The sequence below is a fragment of the Garra rufa genome, chromosome 17 (assembly GCF_049309525.1).
Source record: "Garra rufa chromosome 17, GarRuf1.0, whole genome shotgun sequence".
Classification (NCBI taxonomy): domain Eukaryota; kingdom Metazoa; phylum Chordata; class Actinopteri; order Cypriniformes; family Cyprinidae; genus Garra; species Garra rufa.
This window is the reverse complement of record NC_133377.1, coordinates 4,286,781-4,310,887: the sequence shown is the minus strand read 5'-3', so window position 1 is coordinate 4,310,887 and position 24,107 is coordinate 4,286,781. Positions and strand designations below refer to the sequence as shown.

General features: G+C 33.5%; 2 protein-coding genes across 2 annotated transcripts; one reads left to right on the top strand and one right to left on the bottom strand.

Annotated features, from left to right (window-relative positions):
* The first annotated feature begins 2,650 nt into the window (after positions 1 to 2,650).
* rpl30 (ribosomal protein L30) lies at positions 2,651 to 5,616 on the top strand. Its single transcript, XM_073822177.1, has 5 exons — positions 2,651 to 2,713; positions 2,828 to 2,876; positions 3,916 to 4,061; positions 4,170 to 4,300; positions 5,516 to 5,616. Exons 2-5 carry the CDS (start codon positions 2,856 to 2,858, stop codon positions 5,566 to 5,568), a joined length of 351 nt encoding a protein of 116 aa, XP_073678278.1. The 5' UTR covers positions 2,651 to 2,713; positions 2,828 to 2,855; the 3' UTR covers positions 5,569 to 5,616.
* A 2,463-nt stretch (positions 5,617 to 8,079) lies between these two features.
* Positions 8,080 to 22,311, bottom strand: laptm4b (lysosomal protein transmembrane 4 beta). Its single transcript, XM_073822079.1, has 7 exons — positions 22,042 to 22,311; positions 20,087 to 20,204; positions 17,817 to 17,890; positions 17,445 to 17,567; positions 17,256 to 17,354; positions 16,398 to 16,493; positions 8,080 to 11,476 (listed from the first exon to the last, which is right to left on the bottom strand). The coding sequence occupies exons 1-7, from the start codon at positions 22,132 to 22,134 to the stop codon at positions 11,402 to 11,404; spliced, it is 678 nt and encodes a 225-aa protein (XP_073678180.1). The 5' UTR covers positions 22,135 to 22,311; the 3' UTR covers positions 8,080 to 11,401.
* Between the last annotated feature and the right edge of the window lie 1,796 nt (positions 22,312 to 24,107).

Sequence of the window (24,107 nt, the reverse complement as noted above, 5' to 3'; positions counted from 1 at the left end):
CCGAAAGCAAAAGTATACATGAATGAAAACGGGTGTGTTAGGAATAGGATAAATCATGTTTTCTTTGTCAACACGAACAGAACTAAAACTTTGCACCGTTAATAAGGTCAAGAGTTTGACTGACTTTGTGTCAGTGAGTAATACACAACAATGCACAAAATAAACTTGGGTGTTTTTCATAAATTAGTGGGCAACCATTGGATTTTATTGGATATTATGCCATGAGGCCACATGAGTAATCAACATGTTCATAAATGACGCAACACCACTGACATTGTAGCTCACATGACAGTGCCAACAAGACAGATGTCCTGTACTGTATGTGTGTATTTTATTCCACACTCATGCATACTCACAGAACAGCCTAACAGCCGAGACGTAATTTCTTCATTAAATGCAGATTATATTCTGACAGTGTATAATTTCAGATGCATAATTTGTTTTGTTGATTTTTTGGTGGATTAAGTTTTTTTATATATTTTATATACTTTTATATTTTCAATATTTCGCCCTGTTTTTTTCCCACTTTTCAATAATCAGTGATGCATAAAAATAGGTCAAGTTTATGTATTTTTTAATGCATGCTACTGGTCAACAAATCACCTTTGCAGTTATTTTTAATTTGTTTTTAATTAATTTCATAACTTGCTCTTCCTGTGATGACTAGGATGTAGCCTACTGAATGCAAGGCATTACAAGCCAATCACACTCGAATCTATAATCTATTTATTTTTAAAATCCAATAAAGAAACCCATTATAAATCCAAGACTATGTGTTTTTTTTTATTAATGCCGATGCAATCAAAATATTTAAGAATAAGAATGCAAACAAATTCTTATTATTTTGTTGTTTTGTGACTATACTATTATTCTGTACCATGTACAAAATAGTAATAATGAAGAATGAGTTTGTGTGGCAGGAAGGTCTACAGTTTTTTGAGTAGCAGACCTACACCAGCGTTTCTTAGCCAGGGGCCGAGCATCAGCAAACTTCTAAAGTGGCCTCAAGATGATGTATTTTAAAACAAGAAGCATTAAAATAAACTAAAACAAGACAAAACTGGGACATTTATCATTTTAATTCACCCCCCTCAACAACTGTTCAGCTATGTTAAGGAACCAAAGTTTCCTCTTGTCTTGAAAAACATGTAAAAAGTAAACAGTTGGATCAGCTTAAAAAAATACTTCAATTGGTAACGCCTAAAAATGTTAAGTTCTTTCAACTTAATTTTCCTAGGTCAATCACACTTAGACTAGTTACACTTACACTAGTTTATTCAATCCTAATATTTACATTAGACTACCTTAATTCAACTGCATAAGTAAACAGTTGGATAAACTTAAATTTTTTAGGTGTTGCCAATTAAAATAAATTTTCCTAAGTCTATTCAACTGCATTCTTAACTTAATTCAACTTAAGTTGAATTTCTCATTGAACCTGAATGTATCAATTCTCCCTAGCCATATTATTCAATTACCTGCAAATAAAAACATGATTTCAAACTCAATTTTTAATTTATATGCAATAAAGTTGTCACCAAAGACTCAAATTGTTTTAGAAAATATTAAATAACTTTTATTCATTTGCAAAACAAAGTTTCCCATGAAAATTAATTCTCTTAAACTTAAACAATCAATTCTACTGTTAACTTACAGCCTTTTTGCAAAGTACTTTGTCTCTGCACTGCACCAAACACTTTATGCCCAAAACTGTGCCACTAATATATTAATAAAAACATAAAAAAACATGTAATGAGACGTTTAGAACCACTTATTGGTTATGCAAAGAACTGAGGCAGAAAAAAACAAAAAAACAAAACGTCCGACGCAGGGTCCTTAAAGGGAAATTTTGTGCTGGCTGAAACTGAATATTTTTAATTAGATGTGAAGTTGAGATAAATTTATACGCATTTAAGTTGAAAGAATGTACTACAGTTCTAAGTTACAGTCTGGAAAGCAGAAAGTCACATAAATAGATTAAAATAGTTATAGTAAACCAACTTACACCCAAGTTTACTTTTTACAGTGTATGTTTTAAATGTGTGATTTCTAAACATGGAAAAGGTATGTAAATTAAATAAGTCTTATAACTTTATGGGCATTTTTATAATGATCATACATATTTATTGTGCCAAATACTTATTCAGTAAATCACAATCTATTGGAAAAGACATAATCAAGGAATATTGTTGTGGGCTACAAGTCACGGACAGGGTTGCCAGGTCTGTGTAACAACACTAACCACACTAGCCCAATGGTCAATCAAAAATAGCCCAATAACCCTATCTCAAATATAAAAAAACTCAAAATATACCATTCCTATACCAAAAATACATATTTTACAGTTGCTGTTTTGCAAACTGAAAACCACAGTGATCATAAACACAGTTCAAAGGCCCTACCAGTGGCTCTCCTTCAAAAAAAAAAACTCATCATCTACCGCAGTTTTATCATTGGTAGAATATAAAATATTTCAATACAGTCAGTTCAATCAAATATAATTCATGTAGTATGTCAAGATCAACCCGCGGCACGGTTTAAAAGTAGTTGGGTCCGCGGGAACACTGGATTTGGCAACTCTGGTCACGAGTGTCTGTTCTGAGATCAGTGATCTCGAGGCTTCGCGTTCTCGCGATGCGCGCGCGTGAGGTTTACCAGCGCGATGCACGCTGGGAAGTCCTTTCTCTACGAGGCCATCTTGTGTGATCAGGAGGTGAGCACGGCTCTGGTGAAAATGATTAAAATATCCCGTTTAAGACTTCTATAAAGACTACAAACGGGTCATTTTGAAAGTGTAGGTTTTGATTTGTGGCTCTTCTGTGTTCAGGTTGGCCAGATCGGACTAATCAGGAAAAATGGTGGCCGCAAAGAAGACGGTGAGTCGGAACGCGATGCTGCCCATGCCGGAGAACTTCACGTGGAAGCTCCGCTACAGGCCTGATTATAAAAAACAACATGCTTTTATCCACAAATATTGATATATAAGAATAAAATTACTTAGTTTACGTGTTGTTAGACATTATATAGAGCAAATGTTTATCTTTGCTTGTTGTCGTGGGCTAAATGTGAGCTAGTTGAGGAGTGCAGCTGCTTGACAGGATGTTTCTAGTTCACCAGTTGACCAGTCAAACGCTTATTACATTAAAGCCACATTCAATGATCACGTCCCAATGTACAATAAATGTAGTACAAGAGCAGTACTGAGATGCAGTATTGAATTGTAGTCGTTTGCGAAGCAAGCATGATATAGTTACATCTTGTATACACAGTTTCTAAGCCTATCTTCATAGTGCGAAAGGGACGTGATCTAATTGGTTTAAAAATGTAGCTTATTTGTTTAACTAATATTATTATGAAAGAGTAAATACAAATGTGACCCAGACCACAAAACCAAAAGCTGAATACAAGCTTTAAATTCTAAACAATTTTAATGCTTTCCATTGATGTATGGTTTGTTAGAACCGGACAATATTTGGCTGAGATGCAACTATTTGAAAATCTGGAATCTGGGGGTGCAAAAAACTAAATAGTGAGAAAATCGCCTTTTATAGTTGTTCAAATCAAGTTCTTAGCAATGTGTATTACCAATCAAAAATTAAGTTTTGAGATATTTACAGTAGGAGATTTACAAAATATCTTCATGGAACATCTTTACTTAATTTCATTTGAAAAATTGATCATTTTGACCCATACAATGTATTTTTGGCTATTGCTACAAATATGTGGTCTGGTGTCTCACATTAGTCTGGTGGGCAAGATTAATGCACAGGATTCACACCTCTGGTAAAACAAAAAAGACAGATAATTGTCTGATATATAACTTATTTGACTTCTGGTGATTCGAGTCCAAGTTTATTTCTTTACATTCTGTGCTGTAGGTATATTTCATAGTTTTTTGTTCATTTGTCTTTACAGAAAAAGTCCTTGGAGTCCATCAACTCCAGACTGCAGCTTGTGATGAAGAGCGGTAAATACGTTCTTGGATACAAGCAGTCTCAGAAAATGATTCGCCAAGGAAAAGCCAAGCTGGTGATCCTTGCCAACAACTGTCCTGCTCTCAGGTGTGTGCTATTTACTGTGTTAAAATGTGAATAGTCTGTGGCATCTTAGTCAATACAATTGTATGAGGGTTGAGAATGTTTTTAATGATTTATGATATTTATTTCCAGGAAATCTGAGATTGAGTACTACGCCATGTTGGCCAAAACCGGAGTCCATCATTACAGTGGAAACAACATTGAGCTCGGCACAGCCTGTGGCAGATACTACAGGGTGTGCACACTGGCTATCATTGACCCTGGTGTGTATTCATTCATGTTCTTTTCAGTAGTAGAACTGACATGATTTTATACTTTTGTTTTATTGTAATTTTCTTTAAGTGGGTTAGTAGATTAACACTTGGTTTCACAGACAAGGCTTAAAGGGATGGTTCGGAGTAGAATTGACTTCATTGCTATGCACTCCAAAGCCCATGTAAATACCCCATCCGAAGTTTTTTTTACCTTAGTCAAACATTTATGGAGATATTAGAGTTTTTCGAATTGCTTGTTACAGGAGTGAATGGTACATGTGATGTATCTCGTAAATTGCACCACTAAACGTGCAAGTAATCTTACCAAACTTGTACAGTAGTGTAAATAGGTTATGTACTCACAAAACGCTGCATCAGAACATTTGTAAGTCCACCATGAGTGTTTTAAAAACACGTTTTAGCCGATCCCTATTAGTCTCAAAAACTACAAATGGCGACACGTCGACGTCACTTCCCTGGTTTGAAAAAAGCACGTAAAAGTCCTCCTACTAGTTGACATGCAGACAGATGTAGTAGGAGGACTTTTACGTGCTTTTTTAAACCAGGGAAGTGACTTCGACTTGTAGTTTCTGAGACTAGTAGTTCTCGGGTAAAACGTGTTTTTAAAACACTCATGGTGGACTTACAAATGTTCTGATGCAGCGTTTTGTGAGTACATAACCTATTTACACTACTGCACAAGTTTGGTAAGATTACTTGCACGTTTAGTGGTGCAATTTACGAGATACATCACATGTACCATTCACTCCTGTAACAAGCAATTCGAAAAACTCTATCTCCATAAATGTTTGACTAAGGTAAAAAAAAACTTCGGATGGGGTATTTAGATGGGCTTCGGAGTGCATAGCAATGAAGTCAATTCTACTCCGAACCATCCCTTTAAGCCTAATCCTAGACTAAAACGTAAGTCTGAGCCGTTTCAACTGAAAGAAACTGATTTTTAAATGTATCAGTGCCTTTTTGTCTCAAGATATTTATAAAAATTACTTAAACGTCCTAATTGAACTATGGCCTAATCCTGGTTTAGTCTAAGCCCTGTCTGTGAAAACAGGCCTGTATGTGCTATTTATATCTGATGTGGAACTCTAGAGCATCTTAGACATTGTTTGACAATCCTTTGCATTTTCAATATGAATATATTGTAACATTATGTGAGAATAAACAAAATGTTCTGTCAGTAATGCCTTTCTCTTGTGTCCAAAGGTGATTCTGACATCATCAGAAGCATGCCAGACCAGCAGCAGGGGGAGAAGTAGAGCCATTTCCACCACATCTTATTAGAAATAAAATTGGTTGAAACGGTCTTTGTGGGTTTTGGTTATTTTTGTCTTGACTCGATGGTCCCACGGCCACCTTATTGTTCAGTGACCGTTTTAGTTATACAAGTTTTTGTTATTAAACGATCAACATGACATCTGTTTCTGGAATCTATGATATGCTCTTGGGATGTGTTCCCCAATTTCTTAAGAGCTTGAACAGTTTTAATATTTTCAAAATATTAGTTGAAATTACTTTGTGTATGTGCTCTGAATTCAACTTGTGCTACAGCAATGAAATGAATGTGAAGCCACACGTTCATTCCTTTAAGTTTTCGATTTACCACTAGAGGGTGCAATATTTATTACATTTTCTTTGAAGATAAATAGCTGTTTCAGTATTGGGGTGCATTACGAGTAGAATACAATTTCATATTTTAGTTAATGTTTGCATTCCAGTCATACATTTGAAATATATGTACACTATCAGTCAAAAGTTTTTGAACAGTAATATTTTTATTGTTTTTAAACGTGTCTCTTCTGCTCACCAAGCCTGCATTTATTTAATTCAAAGCACAGTAAACATAGTACAATTTTGAAATGTTCACTATTTAATATAACTGTTTTCTATTTAATAATACATATTTTAAATAATTCCTGTGATTTCAAAGCTAAATATTTAGCATCATAACTCCAGTCACATCATCCTTCAGAAATCATTCTAATATTCTGATTTGCTGATTTTTCTGAACAGCTGAGTAGAATTTCTTCAGGTTTATTTGATGAATACAGCATTTGTCTGAAACAATTATTTTGTAACATCTCTGTTTTTCAATTTAAAGCATCCTTGCTAAATATTTAATTTCTTTCCCAAAAAATCTTTTCATTGAAGAATCCAGAAAAAAATTTACTCAGCTGTTTTAAAATTAATAATAATTATAATAATGTTTCTTGAACAGCAAATCAGCATATTACAATAATTTCTAAAGGATCATGTGATACTGAAGACTGGAGTAATGATGCTAAAAATTCAGTTTTAATTACAGGAATAAATTACATTTTAAAATATATTCAAATAGAAAAGAGTTATTTTAAATAGTAAAAATTTCATTTTCAAATTTCAAATAAATGCAGATTTGGTGAGCAGAAGAGACTTCTATAAAAAAAACATTAAAAATCTTCAAAAACGTTTGACTGGCAGGGTATAAAATGTTAATACTGAATTGCATTATGTTTATAAAAGGCATGTCCATAATGGATTTAACTGAAAAATGAGATGTATTATAACTAAATTTTAACTTGATTTCATGATTTTCCTCCAATCCAACCTTAAATGGGACATGCTGGTTTGAAAAATATTTAATGTATAATCTTAATTATATCAAATTAAAAGGGGTTGACTTTTGTCCTTGAAAGATTTGTAGAAAAAAATATTTGATTTGATTTTAATTATCTGAAATAATATCCAAAATGTTGTAATTTTTAGATGTGTGCAGATTGCCCATGTGTCAGGGATAAAATAGGGACAGTTTTGTAAACCAGACACATTAATGGATTATTGGATCCATGGATATGACAATAATTGTCTAAAATACAACTATTGTGCAAAAAATCTAAATATTTAGAAAATCATCTTTAAAGTTGTCCAAATGAAGTTCTTAGCAATGCATATTACTGATCAAAAATTAAGTTTTGATATATTTACGATAGGAAATTTACAAAATATCTTAAGGAACATGATCTTTACTTAATATCCTACTGATTTTTGGCATAAAAATCGATAATTGTGAACCATACAATGTATTTTTGGCTATTGCTACAAATATACCCGTGCAAAATAAGACCAACCGTAGGATTATGAAGTATTTTTTTCCCTATTTTTTTTTTGTATTGTATTTATAAAACAAAAATAAACTGTTCACATATTCCCCAGTGATTCACTGCAGCCTTTGAGAAAAGGCTGAGGCATTAAAAACGTGCTGCGACAGTGACATACTTTTTTTTTTCCTAAAGATTTTAGACCAAAATAAAAAAAAAAATCTGACAGGCCTAAAGCACTTGAGCAGAGAAAACATCAAATGCTCTCTTCACTCAAGTGATTGCTGCCCTAGTTTCCGCAGTCACGTGTAGTCAGTTTTGAAGTCTAATTCTTAAATACCCACACACATAAATATAATCAGCCTCAACTGAGCATGTTCAGTGAGCTTGCAAAAATTAAAAGGTTAAATAGGGAACTGGAGTCATGTGCACGAGGACCTCAGACTGTGTTTTTAATTTAATATACTAAAGCATCACTTGGACCACAAAAATAGGTCAGTGGATGAAGTGTATATATTTTTTTCTTTTAACCAAAGTAATTGGTAAAACGCTGACAGAGTTTTGCTGAGGCAAGACTGAAAGTAGGTGAATCCGTCTCCTCCGGTCAACCCATTTAATGGTGAAGTCAATCCACTTTGATCTATCCCAGATCTCCCTGGGCTTCCACAGACTTTAGGTGAAAGACAGGCATAATGAAGCATTACTGGAATATTTTATTGTTTAGAAATAAGACAAAAGCCAGTGTAAACCCAATACAGGATGTGTAACAAGACAAAGACAAACATTCACAGGCATTCTAACTACTGACAGACATCGTTCAGGGTTTCTGAGAATTTATTCAGTGATAATCACTTCATTTTTATGAGAAATGTGAGGATATTATGCTAAAACGTACAGGTCACAATTGATACCGAAAGCAATATTGCAAACACAGTATCTTTTTAAAATTTGTGTTTTGTGATAAAACATTGCTATAATTGAAGATGCTCAATTGAAGATGAAAGTCTACACACAGAACAATAAAAGAAAATTCCTACATCTATCAATCTCTAACACTCTGATTAATGCTTTTCTACCTGTTACCATGATGAATAAATGTAAGTATATAGTCATTTTCTCAGCTATGGATACATGTTACAAAACACCCTTGCATAGCCACTGTATATAAAAATGAAAAACGTTCCCAATAACAGAAGCTACTTTGAGTTAGAAGGTGACTGGGGGAGATGCCATATCATCTGAACTGAGCTAAATGCTATTCGTTTACTTTTTCATTTGTCACAATTACTGATTAACACACCGTTCATCACAGACAATAACATGAATGAATAATATTCATAAGTGCAAAAACATTGCAGTCTGCAGACACAGATTGTAACCTAGTGATAATGACAGAAAAGTTACACTACTTCTCTGAACAGGAGCATGGGTAGATTCACCAAATGACAAAAATGATTTTCTAACACCCATAATTCTCATTTATTCACTGAGCACTGTCTGGTTCAATGCAAGATCGGTCGACAGCATTTGTGGCATAATGTTGATTACCACAAAAATCTGGTCCCTTGTTTTCTTAAAAAAAGCAAAAATTAAGGTAGGTTAGGCACCTACAATGGAAGTGAATAGGGACATTTTTGGAGAATTTAAGAGTAAAAATGTGAAGCTTATAATTTTATGAAAGCACTTTTATTTCTGTTAAACTTTGTGTATTATGAGAGTTGCTGTTATATAAATTTAAGGGTTAAAATGTAAAATGGCATATAACTTTACATAAAAAAGTACTAAACTAAATCAATTTTGATCGATTCTCATTTTTACAAAACGATATCGATTAGTCTAGTCTGTCTTCAGTTAATGAATGGAACATTTTAGCTCACCTCTCATCCAATAAATCGCAATAAGCTTCATGATGTGATACTTTCGATATGAAACAAAGTCTCAAATTTTAAATTCAGTCCATTTTATTACAGTATTCAAATAATAAATGCCGTTTTGGAGCCGTTTAATGTGGCGCAACAGATCGCTGTAGTAACGTTACCTCAGTTCAAGGGAGGCACATGAACTGATCGTCTCCCCCGCTTTAAAACTAATTTCAGCACGAAATAAATCTGAATAAACATCTTAAAGTATGTTAAAAGTAAGAGTACAACTTACCGAAATCCATATTCTGTCTCATGTAATCGCTTAATCAGTGTTTTAGCCGCGCAAAGACGTTAACATTGTAAACAATGTCAAGTAACGTAACATTTACCTCAGGAAACTAGCTAGAAAAATGAACTCTAGAGGAGCATTTAGCTAAATATATGCACCATATAACATATTCATTATAATTTTACCGTTCATCAATGTTTAATTTATGTTTGAATAAATCCATTAAGTTTTTAAAAGACGTTTTAAAAACGAATTGGAGTAGAAATATAATTATGTACTTGCGACTTTATTAGCCCTATTATAAAAACGTCATTAAGTGTAATTTAAGGTTTGTACACAAATACGTTCATTTTAATCTTTCATATTAAAGGTACCAACTGACTCGAGTGTGTATTTTACATCATTAGTTCACAGTTTTTTTTTTACTTGAGAAATGTGTAACTGTACCTGATATATATTCAAAATATTCAATATTGAATCGATTTGGAAAGCCCTACTAAAATCATGTTAACATGTTGTGTGGCAATGCTACTGAAAGTATTACAATGAGTATTTTATTATTAACAGATTGGTCCAATTCACTTCCATTCTAAGCGCCTCAATGCACCTTTTACTTCCTGTAAGAGCAAACGCATCCATTTGTCAATTTTATGGTTCAGGCTTCCGGTCTCATCCGCGTCCAGCTATTTTTCGCTGGACAAAACAAATTGTTTTGCTGATTGATATTACTAATTGGTGCGTTTTGCCATATTATTTTAATGTATAATCTTAATTATGAACACACTGCACATTGTTATTATTTTTATTATGCCCTATAGTGGATAATGAACTTGATGACTCACCCGTAGGCTTACTTCTGCCTTCAGATGGATGCATTTACATTACCGAAATTTTAGAAAAATTCTGAGACATAAAGGTTTATTGTGTATTGTTAACATGGAGAATTTGTGTGGCAAGGTTTAACTTGCTGTGAATGCTGCATTGGGAAATCTTTCACCATCAAACTAAATTCTCAAAAAGTGGTCAATGTGATGCACCTTAATCCAAATTTTTGCTTTTTTTAAAAGTAAACAAGTGACAAGTACTTTAAAATCCTCTTTTTTAATCTTTAAAATCTTTTAGGCTACTTGATTTCACATCTAAACCAAAGTTATCACATATATTAAGTGTATACAGCTTTGTAACTGTTCACGAATAGCAGGATCATAGATTTGCGATGTCTACACCATCTAAAACTAACGATCAGCAGTTGATTGATTGAAAGAGAATATAAATCAATGATTGCATCGTGTTTTGGGACATTGTGTATAAAGGAAGACTTGAAAGATTTCACTTTGTTAGATAAAATGGTGTAGAATTGCTCGCATTATAATTATTTTTTTTTTACAACTAATTTAGTTATGAGTAGTTCTGAATTATGATTTTGTACAGTACAACAAAATTAAAGTGAAAATGCCGGCTTCTTACATTCAGTTTATTTCTAGGTAACTCCCATTTGAAAAGTGCTCTTACGTAACTCCCGTGTTTATCATGCACGCCGCATTCGAATCTCAGGTATATCAGTAGACGACAACACTACTGAGAAGTTCACAGTATTAAAAAGGCCAGTGCCGCACATAATCGCCGAAAGTGCAAATCAGATTGGAGCTGACACGCAGCGTTGGGTTGCCAGGACAGCTGGGCAGCCTTGTCGAGGGAAGGGCGTCTCAAAGTCATACTGCTGCCTCCAGAGAGGAGAGGAGAGAGGAGACTTACGTCACACAGCGACAAACAGGAGGCCGGGGCAACGGAATGGGCTATTGTGACAGAGATTGTTTCTTTGGAGAAGGTTTGGGAGGAGCGCAGTAAGAGAAGGGTGCCACTCTCAAGCTGAAACGTACTGAGGAGGTGGATCCTTCGGTGGAATGGCGATGGCCTCCTCGTACGGTGGAAGTAGAACCTGAAAGTAAAACAGTAGCATATTAGTAAAAATACTTATTCCCAAAAAGACTTATTCCCTTTTTGTGTTGTATTTCACTATGTTCTTAGATTAATCAAGACACAAAAATGAAAACAACAAGAGAATAGTTTTGTGCTGCAGCCATTAGCACAAATGCTAAAGACAGGGAAGAGAAGAAATTATTGAATAGAGTCAGTTTTTGTTTTCTTTGTGAACAAAAAGGATTCTCGTAGCTTCATAACATTATGGTTGAACCACTGTCACATGGACTATTTTAACGATGTCCTTACTACCTTTCTGGGCCTTGAATGTGATGGTTGTGTTGCTGTCTATGCAGGGTCAGAAAGCTCTGGGATTTCATCAAAAATATTTTAATTTGTGTTCAGAAGATGAACAAAGGTCTTACGGGTTTGGAATGACATGAGGGTGAGTAATTAATAACCCAATTTTAATAAAAAAAAATACAATATCACGTTGGAACAAAAAGGCCACAAATTGAGAATTAAATTTTCACAACTTATTAGTTAAATCACAATTTAACTAAATTAAAACAAGGGAACAAATTAGTACAGTGTGACCATGATTTAACTAAAATTAGGAAATAAATTAGTACAAAATTACATTCTGTAGATGCTTATTTAGTATCCTGGATATACTATTATTATTTTTCTTAATATTTTGAATTAGATATCTTTTTTTTTATTATATTCTATTTAATTTTAATTTCTGTTCAAGTTAACATTTAGTTGCGTTTTTGTCCTTTTTAGTTATATTTTTTATTAAGTTTTAGTTGTTTTAGTAATTAAACAATGAAAATGAGAAATACTGCATTGGCAGCTACGCATAGTATATACTTTAAATATAATAAGAGTAGCATGGAAGTACGCTGCCAGTCAAATTTTTTGAAACAGTGCGATTTTTTAATGTTTTTAAAGAAGTCTCTTCTGCTCACCAAGCCTGCATTTATTTGATCCAAAATACAGCAAAAACTGTAATTTTGAGAAATATATTTACTGTTTACAATAACTGCTTTCCATACGAGTGTATTTTAAAATGTAATTTATTCTTGTGATCAAAGCTACATTTTCAGCCTCATTACTTTAGTCTTCAGAAAGTGGATGATCCTTCAGAAAGCATTCTAACATGCTGATTTGCTGTTCAAGAAACATTATTATTATCAATATATTACATCATCAATATTTAAAACAGTCGAATACATGTTTTCAGGACTCTTTGATGAATAGAAAGATCCAAACATCAGCATTTATCTGAAATAAAACATTGTGTAACATTATACACTATACCATTTAAAAGCTTGGAGTCAGTATATTTTTGCTTTAAATTGATCAAAAGGGATGATAAAGACATTTAAAATGTTACAAAAGATTTCTATTTCAGTTAAATGCTGTTCTTCTGAACTTCCTACTCGTCAAAGAACCTGAAAAATATCTACTCGGCTGTTTTCAACATAATAATATCATCAAATGTTTTTAGAGCAGCAAATCTGAATATTAGATTGATTTCTGAAGGATCATGTGACTGGAGTAATTATACAAAAAAAATTGCTTTGAAATCACAGGAATAAATAGTTAAAATATCTCAAAATTATACTGGGTTTGCTGTACTTTGGATCAAAAAATTTGGATAGTGTGTTTTCTGAAAATAGCCATTGATTTACGGTGCTCATGTAGAAGATGCAGGTTTGAATCCTGCATGGGTCATGCTCAAAATTCCATCTCTCTCTCTTCATAATTTCCTGTTTTCTTATCGCTTCTATTTGTAAAAATACCCTTAAAATAAATTATAATGATTTGCCTGTGTCAGTGTCAGACATAAAACTAAAGTATTTTTTAAGCCACTCTTTTTAAAAGTCTCCAAAATGCCTTCACCTGAAATTAAAATGCTATCTATCACTGTGGAGCAAAGTTCATCCTCCCTATACAGAAATACCAACCAAAAACTGTTATGAAAAGGTGAGCTAATTAGTAATATGGTCATGAATGCCCTGAGGGGATCACACTCTCACCTTGTCAGGATAGCTGGAATGCGTCAAGCGAGCGGATTTCAAATGAACCAAACAAGTGTGGACAGTTATGTAACGGCCTGCAGCTGAATAGTGAAAAAGCTCTATGCTTCTCAATGGCCTTTTATTTCGAGTCTTTCAGTGTCTTTTTAAAGCATCTGACCACTCATTATACTGGTAGGCCATCTGTGGAACGACTCGGGCAATCCAATTAGTCTGATCACTCACCCCAAAAAGGACAAACATTTAATAGCTATATACATACAAATAAAATGTATTTCATCAAAGCACTGTAAGTCACTTTGACTAAAGGCGTTTGTCAAATGCATTAAATGTAACTCTTCATACATGTGAGTTGTCAGTGACTAGAGGGCTGTGAGGGTCAACAGAGCAGCAGGACAGACAGACAGACAGAGGCAGACGGGATTACTTATGGCAGACAGAGGCGAGATTAGAGGCAGTAGAGGAACACAGCATACTGCCCTCTCTAATGCCCTCTATAAACACTGACTCAATGCAGAGGGCATGAGGAGACGTCATCATGATCCTGCGGAGATGCATGTCAGAACATCCCCTATAAACGTGATAGCAGACTACATGAGACGTGTTGGCCTGGGAACCGAACCAGGTGGTTTTCATTTTTTAGTTTGGTTAGTGGTACTTAAACATTAGCATTCTTTTGGTGACAAATACACAGCATAACCAATGTAGCCTGATTTGTGAACAAATGACTTGTGTGGATCAACTGTTTTCAATTAAATGGTCAATATAGTCTTGAACTCAATGGTCTAACTCAATGAATCAGCCTTTCAGATACTGCTTAACAAATTTAAATCTTACCAAAATAATGTGTTTTTATTCTGTATTTTGTTTATAAAAATGTAAACCTCATATGGGACCCTGGACCACAAAACCAGCCTTAAGTAGCACGGGTATATTTGTAGCAATAGACAAAAATGCATTGTATGGGTCAAAATTATAAAACTTTTTTTTTTTTTTTTTTTTGACAAAAATCATTAGGATGTTAAGTAAAGATTATGTTCCATGAAAATATTTTGTAAACTTCCCACCATAAATATATCAAAACTTAATTTCTGATTAGTGATTTTTTTTTTATATATTATTTATTTACTGGTAGAGTAAATTTTCCTCAAGGAAAAAAAAAATCTCTCAGCTAATACTGCAAAATATACATATAATATACAATAAATATCCAGAGACAGTTGGTACTACATTATAAAATTGGGGGTTAAAATGACCTGCACTTTACAATTACATAATTATATTTCTACTCCAATTCATTTTTTTTTTTTAAATATAAACATATAAATGGTGGCTGTCATAAAATGGATTTATTCAAACATATATTAAACAGTAAAATCAGTAAAAATTATAATGAATATGTTATATTGTGCATATATTTATCAAAACCCTTCACTCCAGAGTTAATTTTTCTAGCGGACTAACACGACTAATCATTACTTATACTCTTAATTCCTATGTTAACAGTAAAGGTGTTAAAACTTGTCACACATGGCTTTTCCATCTTGGCCTTATTTGTATTAAATAAATAATGACACAGTGTAATGTGTCATGTGATGTTGTTCTTAAATAAATAACATAGTGTGATATGTCATGTGATGTTTTTCATCTGAGGTTTCATTTTTCAAATTTTAAGACCTGCCAAGGACCAGATATTTTTTTATTATGCGGACAAATAAAACCATGGAATTCAATAGGGTGTCCTAATTTTTTTCACATGACTGTATAATTTTTCCATTGTTGTTTAGTCTTATGACTGTGGTTTCAAGGGCTGTTTGTCTTCATGAATAAGAGATACAAAGGAATGTTTAAGGAAACTCAAGGTTTGTGGGATGTTGTTGTGAATCAGTTTGGTATAACACTACTTGTTGGATTTGTGTTCTTCAGAGGAAGTCTGAGCATTGTTTGACTACTTTGCTGATGAATTGTTCTGTTACCCGACAAAGTGACATTTTCTGATGGGTTCTGGTGTCCAGGGCTGGATCTTAATTGTCTACGCATGGGGACAAAGTTCTAACACATACCTTCAGATGTTTATGCATGTTTATTTTGTGCTATAACTTGTATTAAAGCAGAGGAGATGATCAGTTCATGCGTGCTTCTGCCGCTGCCACTTCTCTTGAACCGAAGTACTACAGCAATCTGTCACTCCTCATTAAACAGCGCCAAAATTGTATTTGTTTAATACTGTAATAAAATGGACAGAATTTGAAATCTGAGACTTTGTTTCATAACAAAGTAACAAAGCACAAAGCCTTTTGCGATTTATTGGATGGGAAGTTCCCTACAATGTTCTGTTCATTAACCGAAAACAGGCTAGACTAATCCATTCTTGGGATTTAAGAATCAATATCATTTTGTAAAAATAAGATTTGATTAAAATCGAGAAATCAATATTTTTACCCAGCCCTTGGCATCGGTAAGGAACTGGAATTATCAAATGGAATCAAAATCTCATTAAACAACTTTCAAAAGTCTGGAGTGAGTCTATAAATCTTTATAAGTGTCTTTAAAAGAAGTCTCTGAATTTATTTGATCAAAATTACAGTAATGTTGTAAAATATTAATAACATTTCAAATAGAAAATAGTCATTTGAATATATTTTAAAATGTAATTTATTCCTCTGATGGCAAAACTGAACGTTTAGAGGCTTTGAAAAAGGCTTTAAAATATCATATTAATTAATATTTAATATATATCCAGAAACTATGATGCATTTTCCAGGATTTTTGATTAATATAAAGGTCAAAAGAACTTTGGTTGAAATAGTTATATGAGTTTATTATAGAGACATCTGCAAATATGAGTGTAAAAAAACAAGACTCAAACAGTTTATGCTCATATAAACGACTTACTGTAGTGTCATTTGTGGTGACATAAACCAGGACCTCCGTAGTGCTTCTTCCACTGACATATCTGTAGCAGTTCCACACGCAGGCAATAAGGTAAGCCTTAAAGAGAAAAAGAGAAAGAACAGCCGCTGATGCTAAATAAAACACCACCATAAATCAGGTGCATATGGCTCAAGCAATAAAAATAATGAGCCACAGATACAGCCTTGTCCACACTATTTAATTTCCAGATGGTAAAAAATTATAGCAAGAACATATGGGACGAATGAACATTAAGATTTTATTTCGTTTAAAATACACACAGTGACAGTATGAGGTACGGTGTATATTTAATGTGCTATATCTGGTCACCTTTCTTTTTAATCTTCCTCATTTTTCATCATAACCTTTTTCTTTTTGCATTTATGTAAGAGAGATAGCTCCCCCAAAAATGAAACTGTCAATCAAATATCTGCTTATATACAGTCTGAACTGTTTTTAACACATTTACCACTAACTTAAACGATAATGTTAATTCTCAGAGGCATTCGGATTGATTTAGACAGATCACAATGCAATGCAATAAACAACTTATTAGACTGTCATGCATACAACAGCATGGGAGGCAAGCAAAGAGGTTAATTTTAGCACACTGTGTTTATCCCAGCAGAGTAATCTGCCTCTCTCTAATGCGTGCAGGCTGTCATAAAGCGATTTGTATCACATCTGAAGTCTACTGGAAAAGTCAGGCTTCCAGAAGGACAACACAGTGTTTGTCTGTAGCGGTCATATTCACAGTCATCTTGCATGCTATTGTGCATTACATCTAGCTACAGTGAAGCAAAAATGATCTGGCAGAGCCATACAGTTGTTTCACTTTACCTTAAAGGCTAAGATGCATCCAACAAAGAGAAGCACTGCTAATACTAGGCACATGTTGTTTGTGGACATCAAGTCCTCTTTGTATGGAAAGGTCCCAGGCTGATAAAACATCAAGACACATTGAATCAATAACAGAATGATAACAGAAACTCAAAGTTTGACATTTTAAGAGTCTGATCAGATCCTTACCAGCTGCTGAAGATAGTCCTGGATAGTGTTGGGGTAGACGACAACACTTATTGCTACCAGTGTGTTAAGAGCAAAGTCAAAAATCTGGTAGCAGAAGAAAGGAATGATCCATGCAGCATGTTGCTGAAAGAAAAGAAAGAAGCCATTTTACTACACAGCACAAGCATATGAATTAAGCATAGCAGAACCATAATAAATACATTGAGGGATCCTTCAATCTAAAATGAAAGTTCTGTCTTATTTACTCACCCTCTATTTGTGTTCAGTGCAAATAAGAAGGTCTTATGAGTTTGGAATGACATGATGGTGAGTAAATAATGACAGAACTTTAACTTCTGCTGAATAATCCATTTAACAAGCAAGTTTTCAAACCTTGTATGCACCGTAGGTCGCCATTCCACAAATCAAAATCATCAGCAATGAGATTGCAGCAGCGATACACATGTCTGTGGAGGGAACACAAATGACATTAGATGATCTGCATATGGAATATTGAGTCTAATGGTCAACATTTACCATCTAGGACTGGGTAAAGATATTAACTGTAATCTGAAATTCAATAATCTAATATCAAGTCTTAAAATCCCAAGAATTTCACTAAAAGTTATTTTGCAGCATGCCTGGCATCCAGCAAATTTCACTTTGAGTTGAGTTTCTGCTGAGCTCACTACACATTTTTTTGAACGAATGTTTATATTTTTAACATCACCTGTTTTAATAATGTTAACGTCAAACATAAGGGTTTCAAAGTGCCCTGTAAAATTCACAGTATCAATTCAAAGAGAATTTCTTGTAGACTATATTTCTACACATTAACTGCATTAATTAAAATGTTGATTGAGCCAGATAAATTTAATAAAATCCAAATGTGACTGTCCTGAATAAGGAATTTAACTGAAATTGTACCAAATTAAACTAAGACTCAGAATTCAAACAAATCCAAACATTAGCATTAATACCCAGAACTATTAATAAACATGTAAAATGTAATGAATTTTGTTGTTATGCACTGAAATTTCTATGAAACTGCATTGAAATATATATATGTAAATTGTAAAGAATTGTCATTATGCCTTAAAATTTATTTTAGAATGCACTAAAACATATCAGCCAATTTTAATTATTATTATGCATTCAAATTTCTGTGAAAACACAATCAAATATTCACGGCAGTTCAAGTTTGGAATCAGTAAAAAAAAAAAAAAAATTATAGTTTTTTATGCTCATCAAGGCCGCATTTATTTGATCAAAAATACAGAATAAAAAAAACGGTAATATTGTAAAATATTATTGCAATTTAAAATAACGGTCTTCTATTTTAGTATCTTTAACATATAATTTATTCCTGTGATGCAAAACTGAATTTTCAGCATCATTACTCGAGTCTTCAGTGTCACATGATCCTTTAGAAATCATTCCAGTATGTTAATTTTTTATCAGTGTCGGAAGTAGTTGTGATGCTTTTGTAATAATATACAATACCTTTCAAAATTTGAAAGAAATTAATACTTCTATTCAGCAAGGATGTGTAAATTGATAAAAAAAAATCAAAAAAAAAAAAGCAAGTTTCCAACATTAATAATAAATCAGAATATTACAGATTTCTGAATGATCATGTGACACTGAAGACTGGAGTATTGATGCTGAAAATTCAGTTTTGCATCACAGAAATAAATTATATTGTAAAGTATACTAAAACAGAAAACAATTATTTTAAAATAGAAACAACATTTCACAATATTCATTTTTTTCTGTATTTTTGATCAAATAAATACAGCCTTTGTGAGGATTTACTTTTAAACGGCAGTGTCTCTGTGTACACTTCTGAATGATTGATTTATAAACCAACTTACTAATTTAGCAGAAAAGGCTAGAGACTGACACATGAGCCAGTAACATTGTCTGCCCAAGTTAAAATTTTAGTAGTTCAGCCTAGCTCTCACAAGACATTACAGGCACCATGAACTAGTTACCTGACCTACTATCTACAGTGCTGTGTTTCCAAAACAGCCACCAGACTCATTTTCTCCAAAACACAGGCATATCTCATATTATTGAGAAATACAAACAAAACAGCATGCAAAGAAGCTTTACAGACAATAAAACAGCCTTGTAAGCACATACTGGTGGAAAACGATTCGTTTTTAGAAGCAAGACTGTTCTGGCCTTAGTTTAATGGCTAATATTACAGTGTTTTACTAATCTCGGACACTTTTGAATCAGACACTGTGACTTTATCAAAATTAATTTGAGCTTCTCATGCTCTCAGTACTGTAAGTACATTGAGTTCACCAGTGGCTGGTCTTTGAAATAGCTCTCTCCAGTTAATCCCCTCCATATGTTAAAGCACACTCCACTACAGTACGTCAGAGCCTATTACAAAACAGGCTTCATTTAACAGAGGACAGATGCAAAAGCTGCCCAGACCAATTACAAGGAATCATAGTTTGAATCCTGCTGATGAGAGCTGGTTTTAATCAAAGTCACCAGAGCCAGAATCTATAGCCGCACAGACAGCAGTGCTGATACCACCAGGAAATACGATAGCAGTCTTTGAGCTCTTGCTGAACTTTAAAACTTGATGATGACTTGTTTGCTCAAACTGGAATCTAATAAGTATGGATTAAATGACTCAAACGTACTTGCATCGTCCATGACATCCAAATCCGTGCCGAGTTCGGAGCTGGTGAGGTGGTAGTGGTACTGGACCGGGTCATTGAGAGCCGACAACAGGATTAACAATACTACTGCATTGATGAGCTGGAAAAGACAGAGATTATTTTACCAAAAATTATTTTTTAGGTGAAAACTAACATGATAAGATATATAAACTACCAGTCAAAAGTTTTTGAACAGTAAGATTTTTTTTATGTTTTAATATTAAAGAAGTCTCTTCTGCTCACCAAGTCTGCATTTATTTGATCCAAAGTAGAACAAAAACAGCATGCATTTTAAAATGTAATTTATTCCTGTGATCAAAGCTAAATTTTCAGCATCATAACTCCAGTCTTCAGTGTGACATGATCCTTCAGAATTAATTCTAATATGCTGATTTGCTGTTCAAGAAACATTTTTTATTATTACTATTGTCAATGTTTAAAACAGTTGAGTAGATTTTTTTAGGATTCTTTGATGAAAAGGAAGATCCACAAATCAGCATTCATCTGAAATAAAAAGCTTTCGTAACATTATACATTATTTTTTGGAAAAGAAATTATAGAAATTAATAATTTTATTTAGCAAGGATGCTTTAAATTGATCAAAAGTGATGATAAAGACATTTGTAATGTTACAAAAGATTTCTATTTCAGACAAATGCTGTTCTTCTGAACGTTCTATTCATCAAAGAAAACCTGAGAAAATATACTCAGATGCTTTCAACATAATAATAATAATAAGAAGAAGAACAATAAATGTTTTTTGAGCAGCAAATCAGAATATTAGAATGATTTCTGAAGGATCATGTGACTGGAGAAATCATGCTAAAAATTCAGAATTGAAATCATACAAATAAATTACATTTTAAAATATATTCAAATAGAAAACAGTTATTTAAAATAGTAAAAATATTTCAAAATGTTACTGCTGTTTTTGTACTTCGGATCAAATAAATGCAGGATTGGTAAGCAGAAGAGAGTACTTAAAAAAAAAAAAAAAAAACTGAAAATCTTACTGTTCAAAAACTTTTGACTGGTAGTGTGTGTGTGTGTGTGTGTGTGTGTGTGTGTGTGTGTATATATATATATATATATATATATATACACATATACAAATATACAAATTTATGTATAAATGATATATTATTTTACACCTAGTGAAATGTTTGACAGTACTGTTTGACTTTCCAGACCATCAACCATATTATGCCGTTTGCTCTTCATAACGGACATTAACATGAAAAATTAAATTAATCGGTGGCACACATTGCCTTGATCCTCATTCATTGTCTGATAATGTTTTGTCTGCGACAGCATTTTCCTGTCTGTGTCAGTAAACGTCAGTGCAGTTTTTAGGTTAATGAATTCAGCTGTTCCTTGCGCTGCAGAAGAAACTGGAAGTTACCAGAATAATCGACCGTTGTTTACTTGTAACTCCTATATTTAGGCATTTGGACAAAGACAAAACTTCCTTTAGAGACAGTTTCAGCATAAGATCAAGGATTATTCTTCTATTTATAGCAAATAAAAGGGCACTGGTTTCCAAAACAAGCCTCAATTCTGATATTAAGACTAGGTAGAATACAAGACCAGGTACATTTAGTAGTTATTTAAGGATTTTCAGACTATCTCTTTAAACCTGTATATTGGCAGCAGTGTTACTCTAGTCTATGGCATTAGCACAATATCCTAGACAATATTCTAATAAGAATTTTGAACATCAAACATTTAGGATGGCACAAATGCTGTCTAGATTTGAAAAAACAAATACAATTTTTGATTCATTTTAATTTCCTTCGATTAGAGAAGGAATTCAATTCGAAGTCTACTAATGCAATTATTACTTCCTAACCATATTCAAAATAGCACATGTTGGATATAAAACCAAACTGAATTGTTATAAATATATGTTATTTAATATAAGAGTTGTATTGGCTCACCATATACCAGATGCCCAGGATAATGGTGCCCGTCCGTACATGACAACACAGGCAGCAGCTGGTCGTGTACCATCTGTCCCACGGCGAAATCATATTTCCGTCAAAAAACAGCACGACTAGTTCATGTATGGCTTTTTAGCTCGAAGCAATATTATTATTTTTGTATAAATCGATGTTTTTTGCGAGCTACAGTTCACCGTCGCTGCATTCGGTCGCCGTTAAATCCTGAGTTGTTTCCGTTTCCCGTTACCGTCCCGTTTCGCTCCCCACCGCTACATTAATCCAGCAGCTCATCTCCGCACCACGTGACCGGAGGGGGGATTTGGCGTGACGTCAGAGGCCCGCTGGTGCAATTCGCTGTATTTCAACATTTTGATTTATTTTTGAAAGGATGTAAAACATTTAAGATACAGCTGTGACCTTTTGTGAAAACTATATTATTTTTCAAAATGGGGGAAGCTGTCACAGCAAAGTGAGAACAGAGAACACAAAATATTTTACGAAACACTAAAAATGCTAAATATTTTGCTAACAAATAATCTAAATAATAGGTACATTTTATTAAGTTTATAACAATTAAAACATAAACTGGTCTTTCTTCCTGCTGTCTAGGAAAAACAAAAGATATCTTATTAAGTTCATCTCACTTTCTTAGTTGTTTTTCCATTTGTGATCTACATCATACACCTATTTAAGTATTTTATGGTGACAAAACTGTTACATATGCACATGAAAAACCTAAGTAATAACTGGAGCAAACATGTCTTCAGACTTATTCCCCCTGTTGCTTACAAAAGTGTTCATATAATCTCCAGTGAGATTATATGAAGGGATCCAGTGTTGATGAGGACAGGGCTCTACGTGACACAGGAGGAGAGCAGATGGCCCATACCGATGAGACAGTGTGTGTGTGCGTGTGTGTGTGTGTGTGTGTGTGTGTGTGTGTGTGTGTGTGTGTGTGTGTGTGTGTGTGTGGGATAAGCCTCTGTGGGCGGCAGCTCCTTCACTGCATCAGGGGATTTACAGCTCTCAGCCAATGTAAGTTAGTTTAGTTCAAAACAACATGGTGGCTGTACAAAGAGTGAAATGTTCTCAGGTTTACCTGGAATTGGGACCTTTCACAGTATTCAGCTTTGTCATGTAATTATTTATGTAAATATATTAAAATTTAACAATATTTTATTTTGGGTTTATTCAGTCTAAGGCTGAAATAGGAAGTTCAGGTCATTTTTTGTTTGTTTGTTTGTTTTATGACTATTATTTATTTTAGTTGTACAGCTCAACTTCTGTTTCTGTTGATTTTTTACTTTTTTACCAGAATTATTGTATTCAGATGTCCGGGGTCAGTAAGATTTTTTTTTAAAATGACAGTATGGTCTGTATACAGTTGAGATCAAAAGTTTACATACACCTTGCAGAATCTGAAAAATATTAATTAATTAACCAAAATAAGAGAGATCATACAAACTGCATACTATTTTTATTTAGTACTGACCCGAATAACATATTTAACATAAATGACGTTCATAGTCCACAAGAGAATCCCACAAAAAGTCTCACCAATTCTTTGGTTTTTCAGCATTTTTGTGTATTTGAACCTTTTCCAACAATGACTGTGTGATTTTGAGATCCATCTTCTCACACTGAGGACAACTGAGGGACTTAGTTGCAACTAAAGAAAGTTCAAATGTTCACTGATAGTCCAGAAGGAAACACGATGTGGAGGGGTGAAAACTTTTGAACAGAATGAAGATGTGTGCATTTTTCTTATTTTGCCTAAATATCTCTTTTTATTTTATATAGTACTGCCCTTCAGAAGATACTTCCATGTTTCCCAGAAGACAAAATAAGTTAAATTTAATCTTCAAATTCAAAAGGTTTTCATCCCACGGCTCTTAATTAATGCATCGTTTTTTTCTTTCTGGAGCATCAGTGAGCGCTTGAACTTTCTGTGAAAAATTGCATACGAGTCCCTCAGTTGTCCTCAGTGTGAAAAGATGGAACTTAAAATTATACAGTCATTGTTGGAAAGGGTTAAAATACACAAAAATGCTGAAAAAACAAAG